The sequence below is a fragment of the Dama dama genome, chromosome 11, assembly GCF_033118175.1.
Source record: "Dama dama isolate Ldn47 chromosome 11, ASM3311817v1, whole genome shotgun sequence".
Classification (NCBI taxonomy): Eukaryota; Metazoa; Chordata; class Mammalia; order Artiodactyla; family Cervidae; genus Dama; species Dama dama.
Genome location: NC_083691.1, coordinates 89,737,929 through 89,752,022, shown reverse-complemented (window position 1 = coordinate 89,752,022; position 14,094 = coordinate 89,737,929). Strand labels below are relative to the sequence as shown.

The 14,094-nt window shown below is 35.1% G+C and overlaps 1 protein-coding gene across 4 annotated transcripts in view; it reads right to left on the bottom strand.

Annotated features, from left to right (window-relative positions):
* Positions 1 to 14,094, bottom strand: part of ZNF638 (zinc finger protein 638) — an 83,955-nt gene that overhangs the window by 19,253 nt on the left and 50,608 nt on the right. For all 4 annotated transcript variants that reach the window (XM_061155672.1, XM_061155673.1, XM_061155671.1 and 1 more), the window contains 10 exons: positions 12,563 to 12,613; positions 10,798 to 10,869; positions 9,937 to 10,023; positions 9,421 to 9,489; positions 8,817 to 8,854; positions 6,258 to 6,389; positions 3,817 to 3,945; positions 2,600 to 2,641; positions 1,957 to 2,091; positions 354 to 479 (listed from right to left, as the gene is read on the bottom strand). In XM_061155672.1, the coding sequence (XP_061011655.1) occupies positions 354 to 479; positions 1,957 to 2,091; positions 2,600 to 2,641; positions 3,817 to 3,945; positions 6,258 to 6,389; positions 8,817 to 8,854; positions 9,421 to 9,489; positions 9,937 to 10,023; positions 10,798 to 10,869; positions 12,563 to 12,613 (881 nt within the window). The remainder of the gene's footprint in view (positions 1 to 353; positions 480 to 1,956; positions 2,092 to 2,599; positions 2,642 to 3,816; positions 3,946 to 6,257; positions 6,390 to 8,816; positions 8,855 to 9,420; positions 9,490 to 9,936; positions 10,024 to 10,797; positions 10,870 to 12,562; positions 12,614 to 14,094) is intronic.

Sequence of the window (14,094 nt, the reverse complement as noted above, 5' to 3'; positions counted from 1 at the left end):
TAAGGAGGAAGTAAAAATGGACTCAGTGTAGATTCTGCATTCTGGAGATAATCATGCTATGGATATTGAATAGCTCTGCATATATGACCATATATGCTACATTTCCTAAGATTACCTCAATTTATTCTCATTTAGACAAATTCACACTGTTCCATAAACTATAAGAACTGGAACAGTGATTGCAAAATAAAATTTTAAAGCAAACTAAACTTATAACCAGTTTGACTACTGTCCAAGAATAATTCTCAAAATTACTTTCAGATTACATCCTCTAGCTTTGGGAGAATAAATAACCTTTATGTCTCCTTCATTTTCTAAAAGCACAAACAAAAATTGATACAAAATAATCTTACCTCTGATGAGTCCATCTTTGGAGATAATGTGCAGCTCAATACATGGTCACCTATGTTCTGTGGGTTTTGTTTCAGAAAGCTGTACATTGACTGAGCAGATTCAGGGCTATCTAACTGAAGAATTGCCTTTGGAGAAGACAAAAAAATATTAAGTTTCTTAAAATATTAAAAGTAGAATTACCATAAGATCTAGCAATTTCATTTTTTAATATATACCTAAAAGAATTGAAAGCCAGAACTGGAACAAGTATTCGTACATGCATGTTCATAGAGTATTATTCACACAGTCAAAAGGCAAAAGCAACCCCACGTGTCAATCAACAGATGAGTAGACAGATAAAATGTGGCTCATGCATATAATGGGATATTTTGTCAGCCTCAGCCTCAAAAAGGAAGGAAATTCTGACACAGGCTACAACACATGCTGAAGACATTATGCTAAGTGAAATAAACCAGACACAAAAGGACAAATATTATACAATTTCACTTATATGAGGTACCTAAAATATCAACAGTCAAATTCAGAGCGACACAAATGTGAATGGTAGGGTGGTGGTTGCCAGGAGCTAGGAAAAGGGGGGATGGGGAGTTCCTATTTAATGGGCAGGAAGTTTCAGTTTATAAGAGGCTCTGGAGATGCAGAGTGGTGATGGCTGAACAATAATGTAAATATGGTTAACACTACTCAACTTTGACAAACATGATTAAAGAAATGTCTTAAACATGTCAAAGAAATTAGTATCTACTACTTGGTAGATCAGGTATATTTTATGGAGCAAATACTGTTAAGTTTGCTATAAAATCCTTTCGAACTTTCTAGGTAATATATGGTTGCGTCCACGTATGCTCAGTCATGTCCGACTCTGCTACCCCATGGGCTGTAGCCTGCCAGGCTCCTCTGTCCATGAGATTTCTCAGGCAAGAATACTGGAGTGGGTTGTCATTTCCTCCTCCGGGGGCTCTTCCCAACTCAGAAATTGAACCCATGTCTCCTACATTAGCAAGCGGATTCTACCACTAAGCCACCTGGGAAGCCCCAAGACATAGTTAACCAAACCCTAATTTTCATGGGCACATGTCTGAATTAAGACAGAGGGTACAGCAAATGTAAAAAGGATTTATCCTTTTGGCTTTAGCCAAATTATGAAAATAAGGTATGATTATTTCTACTTCTTTACATATAACTTAACAGAATTATCTCTGTGTATTTTAACACTGGAAAGGACTTTAGAAAATACCTGGTTGACCCACTTTCATTTTACAAATAAGAACTAAAAGTGTAAACAACTTAGCTAAGGTCACAAAGGTACTTAAGGCTAGATGAACTCAAGTCTAAACTTCCCCATAAGATAATGGTCTTTGTACACATTACCTTTCTACCCTGTGCAAGTTTCTATTTCCCCTTAAAACTAAGAGTTCTTCCTTCTTATTAGAGCCCAGGAGAAAATAAGATGGTATATTATAATTCTGCTCAGAGGCTGAATAATGTTTACAGGTGTTTCAGTTCAGAAGTTGAATTAGAAGTTGCAGACCATACTGAATATACAGTTCAGCTACATATTCTCTACAAGATAAACAGCTAAAAGAGAAGGGCCCTTGTTACCTTGTTTTTATTGCTCATGTATACATGGTGATCCACCTTCCCAAACTGAAGTCCCACACAAAGTACACACTGAAGCCCATCTTCCGGTAAGTTACCAAGATGTACAAATCGATCGTAAATTTTATCTACATTTACCTGTAGTTTTTTTTTGAGACAGCACAGAAAAAAAAAACACACACACACATAGCTGAAGTATCAAACTGCAAAACACAGATTAACAATAATTTCATTTTTCAGAGGTCAGGTGACATCCTCTCCCATGAGTAAGAAAATGACTATATAGGTAAAGATAATGTGGTATTAATTTTATATCTGAATGATCAGTGAAACAATATGCTTTAAAAGGAAGTATAATCTTTTTTCTATCTACATAACATTTACCCAAAATACCTAATATACCCAATATTTATCCAAGTCAGTTAATATGGTCCAGAATCTAAAAAATATTTCACAGAAGGGACTCCTTTATCCTCTATCTCTTATTTTTTTACCAAGAGAAGACTCATATGACATCTCCATCACTTCAATATTTTAAAACTAGTGCCAAGATTTTCTTTAATTCTTAACAGGTGAAAACAATAAAACAAACAATGCTTTTTATCAATTCAACAAGCGGACAAAAGCATTTAACTGCAAAATTTACCTCCGGGTCATTTTCTCTAATCAAGGTTGTAAATATAGCTTCCTAGAAAGGCAAAATAAAGAAGATTGAAGGTGCACACTCTTTCTTATTTATATATTTAATTAGTCAAGATTTATAATAAAATATGAACAAGCATTAAGAACTACCTCATAAAATGAGAGTCAAGCAAAATTTCTGTTCCTTCCAAAATTCTTTCCCTCTTTCTACACAAGTTATTTAAGTCACACCCGACCATAGACTTTAATTCTTCTTAGTCTTCTAAGAACATTAAAGACTAGTAAGGGGGTACCATTTAGGGAAAGACACTCAAATTCACATACAAGGAATAAGAGATCTAATTTAGCAGACAGTAAGAGAACTCAAATTACAAAGCAAACTCGAGGATGAAAATGAACAGGGATATAAGTTAGTGAAAAAAACACCACAAGGTTATTAAGTGCACAGCAATTCGATGTTACTGAATTATATAAACAGGCCAAGAGTGGCACCACACAAAGACATCAAAGCTGGAAGAAGCTAGATAAAAGGCTTAAATGCACAGAGAACAAACTTTACCTTATGAGACAAGAATTCTTAACATTTTTTTTCTCTTCAATGCTGACATATATAAAACTATCCCAGCTATTATATCACATTAGAATGATTCTCTATGGAAAGCTTTTTCAAAAGACATGCATTCCACCCTTCTCTAGAGATTCCTAGTATCTCTGCTTCATGCCTCTTAGCAGTAAATGTTTGTAGGCCACACAAAAACAATGAAGGATTTCTAAATCAGTTAAATTCGAATAGATTTGAATTTTATGCCAGTGTCATGACTTTGTGAAAAAGGTTTTGAGGGAGACTAAACTGAAGGCAGAGCATATAACAACGACTTTTAGTATGAGTTTTAAAGAGGTGAGGCAAAGGTGAATGGGATGAAGAGAGAACAAATTCCAGAAATTTCAGGAGTTAAAACAGATCAGACCTAGCACCAGCTGGTTATGAGAAATGAAAGGAAATAATCCCTTCCACCATACATGAGGAACTGGATTCCCTCAGTATGGAAGTAACTCTCAAACAATGAGATGGGAGACTACGGAGAAACAGGAAGATGCTTTCTTAGTGTTTGAGAAAAAACACATGAGCCAAAGGAGAAAACTAGAAAACAAAACAGACTGTAATAAATTTGATTAAAAATTTTAATAATTGGTAAATATGGTGGTAAATCTATTATTTACCTCGTCTTTTAAATTCATGTTTTCAGGAGCCATACTTATTGAGAGTTGATTTCCATCCATTGATATTGGGAAGCAGGTATAAAATTTTACCATAGAATCTGCAGATTTTCTATTTATTTCTATAAATGCCTTTTAAAATAGAAATTACAAGAACAAAAAAAGTATTAAGTTACTTCCCCTTAAAAAAATTTAATACTTAAAAGTCAAAGGAATTTCATAACTTCGCAAATATTTTTAAAATAAAAAATGCATTCCTTAGAAAGGTAAGGCCTATACTCTAAGAACATTACAACTAAAACCAAGAAATAATGACCAAATTCATAAGGCAATACTAAAGAGGAATAACAAGGGACACTGTAGTAAATGACACTAAGGAAATCTTATTTATCTTATTCATCACTATATCCTTACTACCAAGAGCAGTATCTAGCATGTAGCAGACGTCAAACGAACATGTACTGAGTAAATAAACTCAATGATTGACAAAATATGAGAAATATGAGGAATGAAAGAACCAAAGAAATGTGTGGTGGTTATCAAGTTATGTTCTGTTATTTTCTTAAGTATAAAATTGGAGCACCATACAATTTGGTTTTAATTTTCATACCTGGGTTAAAAAGACTGAACCTTGTTCCATATATTTGATAGTTAATGAGGTGAAAACAGTCCATATTTTTATTTATAGTTGTAGCTTTCTAAAATGAATTATCTCTTTATGTCATTAGCATATTTATCAAACTTTTAGTATTTTATAGCATGTTTATACAAATCCTTTGTTTCCCATTTACACAAATATTTTAAATCTTTTATTTCAATTTTGCTTTAATTTTAATTTCAAAATGTTTAAAATGTTTATATGAGTGAATCTGATATTTTTCCACATAACATCTAGAAAAATATTAAATCTCCAAAAACCTAATTGATTCAACTCTAATCAAAAGTGGGCATAAATAATCTAGATTTGTATTTGGATTTACATTTATGCACATTCACTTCGGTATATGATGCAAACTAAGAATCTGAATTATTCATTCCCAGAGTTTCACAATTTCCCCCTATTTCAAGGTATTATCACATAAAATTCTTATATTAAAAAAAGTATTTTTTCAACTTTTATCCATCTCTAAACATTACAAATAATGTGCTTTCTAGAAAACAGCTTTAATGAAATATAGTTTACATATCATAAAGTTCACCTGTTTAAGTGTACAATTCAATGATTTTTAATGTAGAGCTGTGCAATCATTCAAGCACTGATACTGAAGCTGAAACTCCAATACTTCGGCCACCTCATGCAAAGAGTTGACTCATTGGAAAAGACCCTGATGCTGGGAGGGATTGGGGGCAGGAGGAGAAGGGGACGACAGAGGATGAGATGGTTGGATAGCATCACCCACTCAATGGACATGAGTTTGAGTAAACTCCGGGAGTTGGTGATGGACAGGGAAGCCTGGCGTGCTGCGATTCATGGGGTCGCAAAGAGCTGGACACGACTGAGCGACTGAACTGAACTGAACTGAACTGAAAACTGAATATAATTACTTACACTTACTATCCCTTCCTTGTTTTCTTGAGTACACTGGTTCAACTCTTAAAAATTTCTAATGATCACCAACTCCTTTCTATAAGAACACTACTCCCCACCACTCTGAGGGTGCTGTTTCCATTATTTAAACTTCTCTGAACCTTCATGTCCTATAACTATTTTCTACAAGTTGTTCATTATTAACACATTTTGTTTTAAAATTACAAAAGTAATAAACACTTATTATAGAAAATTGAAGACATACAGATAAAACTAGGCTGGTTCTATGTACTGATGACTCCATCAGTGTGAGTCTGAAAATGGTTATTTCCCATTTGAGTATAAACGGTAAAAAAAAAAAAGCAGAAATACTAGTAAAGACAGCTAAACAAAACTTTGTAAGTTGTTAAAAAACTATTATTATATAAGGTATTTTCTGTTAAATGTTCAAGCAAATTTTTAATGGGGAAATCCATCCTTCCCACCATAAAACTACACCTGATTATAGAATAAAACTTTAAAAATAGTATGACAAAACCCCCCCCCCAAAAAAAAAATAAATAAATAATCAAATGCCAGAAAGTTATCATGAAAAAAAAAATAAACTTCAAAAAATTTCAAAAAAAAAAAAAGTGCAGTGATGCCACTTTTCCTCTAAGTAATGTTGTTTTGGAAAATATACTTATTTTGGACTAAAATATGTGTTATATTAAAATAAAGTGCTTACTGCTGTAAAAAAAAAAAAAACTTTAAAAATAAGTGATTAACTGTATTTTGTATTTTAAAAATGCCTTAGCTTGAGACAGCTTATTTTGAGGTGTTGCTCTTAAACCCTTTCTTCCAAGCTTTGTAAAGTTAATGTTTTTCAAAATGCGCTTGCAGACAACATGAATTCACAACTATTTTCAACTCTTACCTTTTTATGAGATGACAAAATCAAAATATCCTTTAAACCACCAAATGGTTTTACAAGGTTGGAAACTTCTTCAACAGAATATCCTTTACTAGGCAAATCAGAAATAAGTACCAGACACATTTCTTCTGTTTCCTTCAAAACAAATTTAAGAACTGACATTAAAACTGTTATTTACTTAGTTATATTTAAGTTTGACACTGCAGATCACTGTTAGTATTTAAATTGCATTTAATACTCTGATTAATTCAGAAAGTTGGTCTAAACCACAAATTAAAAACAATACAAAATGCATTTTTCCACTCTTTAAATACACAGAGTAATTCTGTCATCTAGTCAAGGTCTTTAGTTCTCTTCTGTAACCACTGCTTAAAAACAAGTTTAAAAACATAACGCTGCCTGTCTTTGACTATAACTCTTTCCTTTCGTGTACTGTTCCCATTCCTGTGCCTTGTGATGCTAATATATTTGATGCTCCAAATCAGCTCAGTTCAGTTCAGTCGCTCAGTCGTGTCCGACTCTTTGCAACCCCATGAATCGCAGCACGCCAGGCCTCCCTGTCCATCAACAACTCCCGGAGTTTACTCAAACTCACGTCCATCGAGTTGGTGATGCTATCCAGCCATCTCATCCTCTGTCGTCCCCTTCTCCTTCTGCCCTCAATCCCTCCCAGCATCAGGGTCTTTTCCAATGAGTCAACTCTTCGCATGAGGTGGCCTGAAGTACTGGAGTTTCAGTTTCAGTATCAGTCCTTCCAATGATCACCCAGGACTGATCTCCTTTAGGATGGACTGGTTGGATCTCCTTGAAGTCCAAGGGACTCTCAAGAGTCTTCTCCAACACCACAGTTCAAAAGCATCAATTCTTTTGCACTTAGCTCTCTTTACAGTCCAACTCTCACATCCATACATGACTATTGGAAATCAGGGCATATCCTTTTATCATACTGAGTAAAATAATTCCTTGTAAGCAACATAAAAAAGCTTACCTAGTCTCTTAGTATCCTTACCCCATAACCCAATCCTCACTACAAAATACTTCCATTTCTGCCTTCTCTTCTCTTAGATCTATTTTATTCTTCAAGATGACTCCCCCCAAAATGCCAACTTTTCCTTTAGTGGATGTTGGGTGAAATCCACAAAGTGCACTACACTAAATTTGGCAACTTGTAACTTTTCTTTCTGGAGGGTGAGAGGGTAGGAAATTATAATTTTCATAAGCTAGTTGAGAATGATTTTTAAATAGCATGCAAACTGTGTTCACAAATGATTCCTTCTAGAATGCAATAAGTCAATCTAAATATTCTACTGCTGCTTTAAAATATTCTTCTCAAACCAAAATAGTAAGTTAACACATACTACTTAATTACTACTTGAAGAATAGGGCAACCGCTCTAATATGAACTTACCCTCAGCACCTGAAGGGTCTCAGGATCTTAACCACTAATTTCTAAATTAATGAAATTTTAACATATTCAAAATGACACATATAAGGCACAGGAAAACAATGTGAACTTAATGCCCTTGAAATAGAACTGCAAATGCCACTTGCTCCTCTAAACATACAAAAAATTAACTGGTATTCTAAGTATTAACATATCTCCCATTTGCCTCTATAAGAAAAAAAAAAAAAAATTCACAAAATTCTATTGTTTTTCTACTCAAAAACCCAGCTGGCTTAACAATTTCTTCTCAGTGAAAAGAAATGCTCAGTAACATGTACAATTATTTATGATAATCTGCACCTCAATTTCTGTGACTTACTTTGCAACTCAAGATTTTTAAACTCAAAACACACTTTCAGTTCAGTTCACTCACTCAGTTGAGTCCGACTCTTTGCGACCTCTTGAATCGCAGCACGCCAGGCCTCCCTGTCCATCACCAACTCCCGGAGTTTACTCAAACTCATGCCCATCGAGTCGGTGATGCTATCCAGCCATCTCATCCTCTGTCGCCCCCTTCTCCTCCTGCCCTCAATCCCTCCCGGCATCAGGGTCTTTTCCAATGAGTCAACTCTTTGCATGAGGTGGCCAAAGTACTGGAGTTTCAGCTTCAGCATCAGTCCTTCCAATGAACACCCAGGACTGATCTCCTTTAGGATGGACTGGCTGGATCTCCTTGCAGTCCAAGAGACTCTCAAGAGTCTTCTCCAACACCATAGTTCAAAAGCATCAATTTTTTGGCGCTCAGCTTTCTTCACAGTCCAACTCTCACATCCATACATGACCACTGGAAAAACCATAGCCTTGACGAGATGGACCTTTGTTGGCAAAGTAATGTCTCTGCTTTTTAATATGCTGTCTAGGTTGGTCATAAATTTCTTTCCAAGGAGTAAGTGTCTTTTAATTTCATGGCTGCATTCACCATCCGCAGTGATTTTGGAGCCCCCCCAAAAAAAAAGTCTGACGCTGTTTCCACTGTCTCCCCATCTATTACAAGGGCACAAAAGACCATGATGCTCACCATACCTTGACATCTTTTACCTAGGTTTATAGTAAGAAAACTATACTGTGTCACAATCTCCTAACCTTAAAAAAAAAAGGGGGGGAAATTAAAAACTGACCTTGCTGACTGGTTCATTTTCTGTGGCCTCCACAGCAGCTAAAGATACAAAATAAAATAAGAATTCATGCAAATATATTTTATTTATCAAGATCTAACTTTATTCCACAATAGATTAACTAGTAGCTTCATGAAAATGTAACAGGCAAAAGACCAGAGAAATTTAAATAGCATACAGTTACAAAAATAACTGGCTTTCAATTAATACATTCAGTTTTACTTCTTCTGAGAGCAAAATCAAGAGATAAGGTGAAGATCTGAATCACAATATTCTTAAATTCACCTAGATATAACCCTGATATTGGGGGGAAAAAAAAAAAAAAAAAAAATATATATATATATATATATATAGTTGTTGCTGTTGAATCACTCAGCTGTTTCCAACTCTTTGCAACCTCATGGCCTGTAGCCCGCCAGGCTCCTCTGTCCGTGGGATTTCCCAAGCAAGAATACTACACTGGGTTGTCATTTCCAACATACTATATATATATATGTAATATGTATATATTTCCTACATATATATATGACACAAAAACCTCAGTAAATTTTTTTTAATCTTTCATCTTTAAACATAAGAAAACAAAATAAAATTTCTATTTACCTACCTGAAATAGTTTCTTTAGCACCATTTTCAGTGGTTTTGACTTCCACATTTGTCTTCATTTCAGAGCTTTCTGCAAGATCAAAGTGAAAGTCAAAGTTGCTCAGTCGCATCCAATTCTGTGAACCCATGGACTATATAGTCCATGAAATTCTCCAGGTCAGAATACTGGAGTGGGTAGCCTTTCCCTTCTCCAGGGAATCTTCCCAACTGAGGGATAGAACCAATGCAGGTCTCCCGCATTGCAGGCGGATTCTTTACCAGCTGAGCCCTTATTAGTCTAGAAAAACACACTAATACAATTAAACTAATGAATATAAACAGGAACTTAAGCTAGGTTATTTTGTTACTTCAAGTCTCCATAAGCTGACCTGATTGAAGACAAAGCTAATACAAATTTTCCTTTGAAACACAAAACAATCCTTTTCATTTTTAAGCAATGACTCCAAAATATATCTCGAATGTATACCAATAGGATTTAATGAAACACAAGTACTGAATGATAGCAATTCAAGCTTACCTGGTACATTCACAGATTTACTGGTGTCTTTGTTCTTGACAAGTCCAGCCTTTTTGATTTCCAGGGATTTCTTTCCACTAGATTTTGCTTTTAAAAGTAGAGTTGAACCATTATTATAAGGTTCTATTCAGCCATTTACCACGTTTCATACTAATATGTCAGTAAATTAGTTCAATTTCATTATAAAAGCAGCTCTTTTCCATGTATTTATTTCTAATTTTTTTCCAGTATCTGTTTACCAATAAGATTAAACAAAAATATAAACTGAGATATAATTTTTGTTAAGGGTTATTAATGATTCACAAATTTGATCCTCATGTGCCAAAAGCACACCAAATCACACACAAAAATTCTACTTTATTATTTTCACAAAGATTCTTTACAATTAACATTAGTCTACTGGGAAAATATATTAATAAACAGATCATGTTAGTTTCAACATGTTACAATTCAGTGTTCCATTTCTTGATGGAGGATACATTCTTGTAATATGGAAAGAAAATCTTTAAAGTAGAAATATTAGGGGAGTTCTATAAGCTGAGAAAGATAATATGAAGTGACAACTCTAAAAATATGAGGAAAAGAAAGATTAAACAGGAGGGAAGTGGTTATAGCAGCCTATTATGCAGCTGTCAGAAATGTTTCCAAAATATCTGCAATGGCAAAAGCTGTCAAAGACCAAAGCACCGAAAAACAAAAGTTATATGTGTGTCAAGTTTTAAGTATCAAAGAAGTATCTACTAAACTTTTCAAGATGTTATTAGATACAAATTATATAAAACTTGCTTTTGATATTATATTTATTATATTCTTTAAAACAGACTTATGAATAAACTTAATATAACCTTTCAACAGTCTTACCTGTTTTGATTGAAGCTTTATTACCTTTAGCAGCTACTGTTACCACAGATTTGACAGAACCCGCTGACTTCCCTAAATCACAAAAGCTCAGTCAAAACTGGTTTATTTATTAATTAGTATCAACAATACTCAAAGAACCTCACAAAGGATATAAGAGCAACAGACTATATTTTATTCAAAACATAAAATGCTATCATCTTTAGGGACACATATCATTTGCTACATTAGAAATGATAATGCACCTCCCTTTTTGGGTACTTAAAAAATAGCATTCAGGCAAGTTACTTAAATCATATCAACTAGAAGCAAAATTACTAACTACAGGATATAAAAACATTTCTATGATGGCTTTATTAGTTCCAAAAGCAGTTATATTTAGGACCTCCCAATTCACGCTTCCTTGGCTCCCAGCTGATTAAAAAGCCCTTCAAAGTGAAAGTTGCTCAGTCTTGTCTGACTCTCTATAACCCCATGGACTATTGCAGTCCATGGAATTCTCTAGGCCAGAATACTGGAGTGGGTAGCCATTCCCTTCTCCAGGGGATCTTCCTAACCCAAGGATCAAACCCAAATCTCCCTCATTGCAGGCAAATTCTTTACCAGCTGAGTTACCAGGGAAGCCCTTAAGAATACCTATATCATGGTCAGGCCACATCAAGATTGTTTTGACTCATTCCTAATGGGTCCTATTTTAACAGAACTTTTTGAACTGTTCTAACACTTTGTACATATGCATATGTTACTATTGCCTATATTCCAAAATGAAGTTTATATAAAGACTGTGATCATCTAAGTGTCACTAAAAAGACTGCCAGAGAACAAGAAAAACTGAACCTTTTTATTCAGAGAGCAACAAGAGGTTTTGTTCTTAAAATCAGGATTCTCAACAAGTAGCAAGACAGTACATGAGGAAAAGACCAGGTTCAGAAGTCATAAAATCCAAGCTGAATTCCAAGTTAAATTGTGAAGTCTGGGATAATTTACTGATTGCTGTGCACACTACCCCTTTATAAACAATGGTGGTAATCGTCCTATTTAACAGGACCTTCTGTGAAAATATGATCATGCTTTTGAAAAGTTATTAAAATGAATTATGACATCTACAATATTTAATCAAAATAGCTTACAAATCCACTGCTCATATCCAAAGAGAGACCTTAATTTTTGCTCAAAAAGAGAAATACTAATCTTTATATTGTCATTTAACCAGTCATTTCCTAGTCATGCCCAAGTTTTGTCACACTGCAGTAACCTAAGCCCAAATGAACCCTTAAGGTGCTTCTTTCACTATTCTATGCTATTACCACAAATCAATTCATTTTACTACTTCTAGTAGAGGAAAAACAGAAAGGGGGATAAATACTAGGGCAAGCAGAAAAAAATTAAATTAGTTACTTTAAAATATAATGTAGCCTACAAAAAAGGCAAAAAGAACATAATTTGCCATAAGTTTGTTATCTGGACTATTTTATAAACAAAAAGTAAACAGAGAAGACCAAAATAAGACAGAAAAAGGGAAATATTTCTAATATTCATCAAGAGAAATAGTTTGCCAGTTAAATTATCTTATTTTGATAATAACTTCAGGAAAAGAGCACTGTCTACTAAACATGCTTTCTCAAAACTTCTAGATGACTGTAAATTTCAAAAATTGGTATATACTCAGCAAACACTGTATCACATGAAATCCAAGATTGATGACAAAACCATCTTAAACAATTTAAAGTTAATCAACATGTCTAACATCCTAATATAGAAAACATACCTGAAGATTTATTTACTTTGGTTGCAGATGTCTTGGTTTGTCCACTTTTCGCTAAAACAATAAGAAAAATACATCAGTAACACATTACAAAAAATATAATTTACATTTAGGAAAGAGCTAACTTGGCATAAGCTTCTTATCCTTCTCCATCAGAGGGCAGAGAGAATGAAAACCACAATCACAGAAAACTAACCAACTGATCACATGGATCACAGCCTGGTTTAACTCAAAGAAACTAAGTGCCAACCCATGCAGGGCCACCCAAGACGGATAGGTCATGGTGGAGAGTTCTGACAAAACGTGGTCCACTGGAGAAGGGAATGGCAAACTACTTCAGCATTCTTGCCTTGAGAACCCCATGAACAGTATGAAAAGGCAAAAAGATACGACACTGAAAGATCAACTCCCTAGGATGGTAGATGCCCAATATGCTACTGGAGAAGAGCGGAGAAATAGCTCCAGAAGGAATGAAAAGGCTGAGCCAAAGCTAAAACAACATCCAGTTGTGGATGTGGCTGGTGGTGAAAGTAAAAGTCCAATGCTGAAAAGAACAATACTGCATAGGAACCTGGAATGTTAGGTTCATGAATCAAGGTGAACTGGAATTGGTCAAAGAGGAGACTGAAGAAGGCAATGGCACCCCACTCCAGTACTCGCCTGGAAAACCCCACGGACGGAGGAGCATGGTAGGCTGCAGTCCACAGAGTCGCTAAGAATCGGACACGACTGGGCAACTTCACTTTCACTTTTCACTTTTATACATTGGAGAAGGAAATGGCAACCCACTCCAGTGTTCTTGCCTGGAGAATCCCAGGGACGGGGGAGCCTGGTAGGCTGCCGTCTATGGGGTCGCACAGAGTCGGACACGACTGAAGCGACTTAGCAGCAGTAGCAAACAGGAGATGGCAAGAGTAAACATTGACATTTTAGCAATCAGTGAACTAAAATGGACCGGAATGGGCAAATTTAATTCATATGATCATTGTATCTACTACTGGTGGCAAGAATCCCTGAGAAGAAATGGAATAGCCCTCACAGTCAACAAGAGTCCAAAATGCATCACTTGGGTGCAGTCTCAAAAACAACAGAATGATCGGTTTGTTTCCAAGGAAAACCATTCAATATTGCAGTAATTCAGTTCATTTTCAAGGCCAATGATTCAATATCACAGTAATCCAAGTCTATGCCCCAATCACTAACGCTGAAGAAGGTGAAGTTGAATGCTTCTATGATGACCTCATAGTCAACAAGAGTCTGAAATGCAATCTCAAAAATGACAGAATCATCTCTGTTCGTATCCAAGGCAAACCATTCAATATCATAGCAATCCAAGTCTATACTCCAACCATTAATGCCAAAGAAGCTGAAGTTAAACGGTTCTATGATGACCTGAAAGACCTTACAGAATGAACACCTTTTCATCATAGGGGACTGGAATGCAAAAATAGGAAGTCAAGAGATACCTGGAGTAACAGGCAAGCTTGGCCTTAGAGTACAAAATTAAGCATGGCAAAGGCTAACAGAGTTTTGCC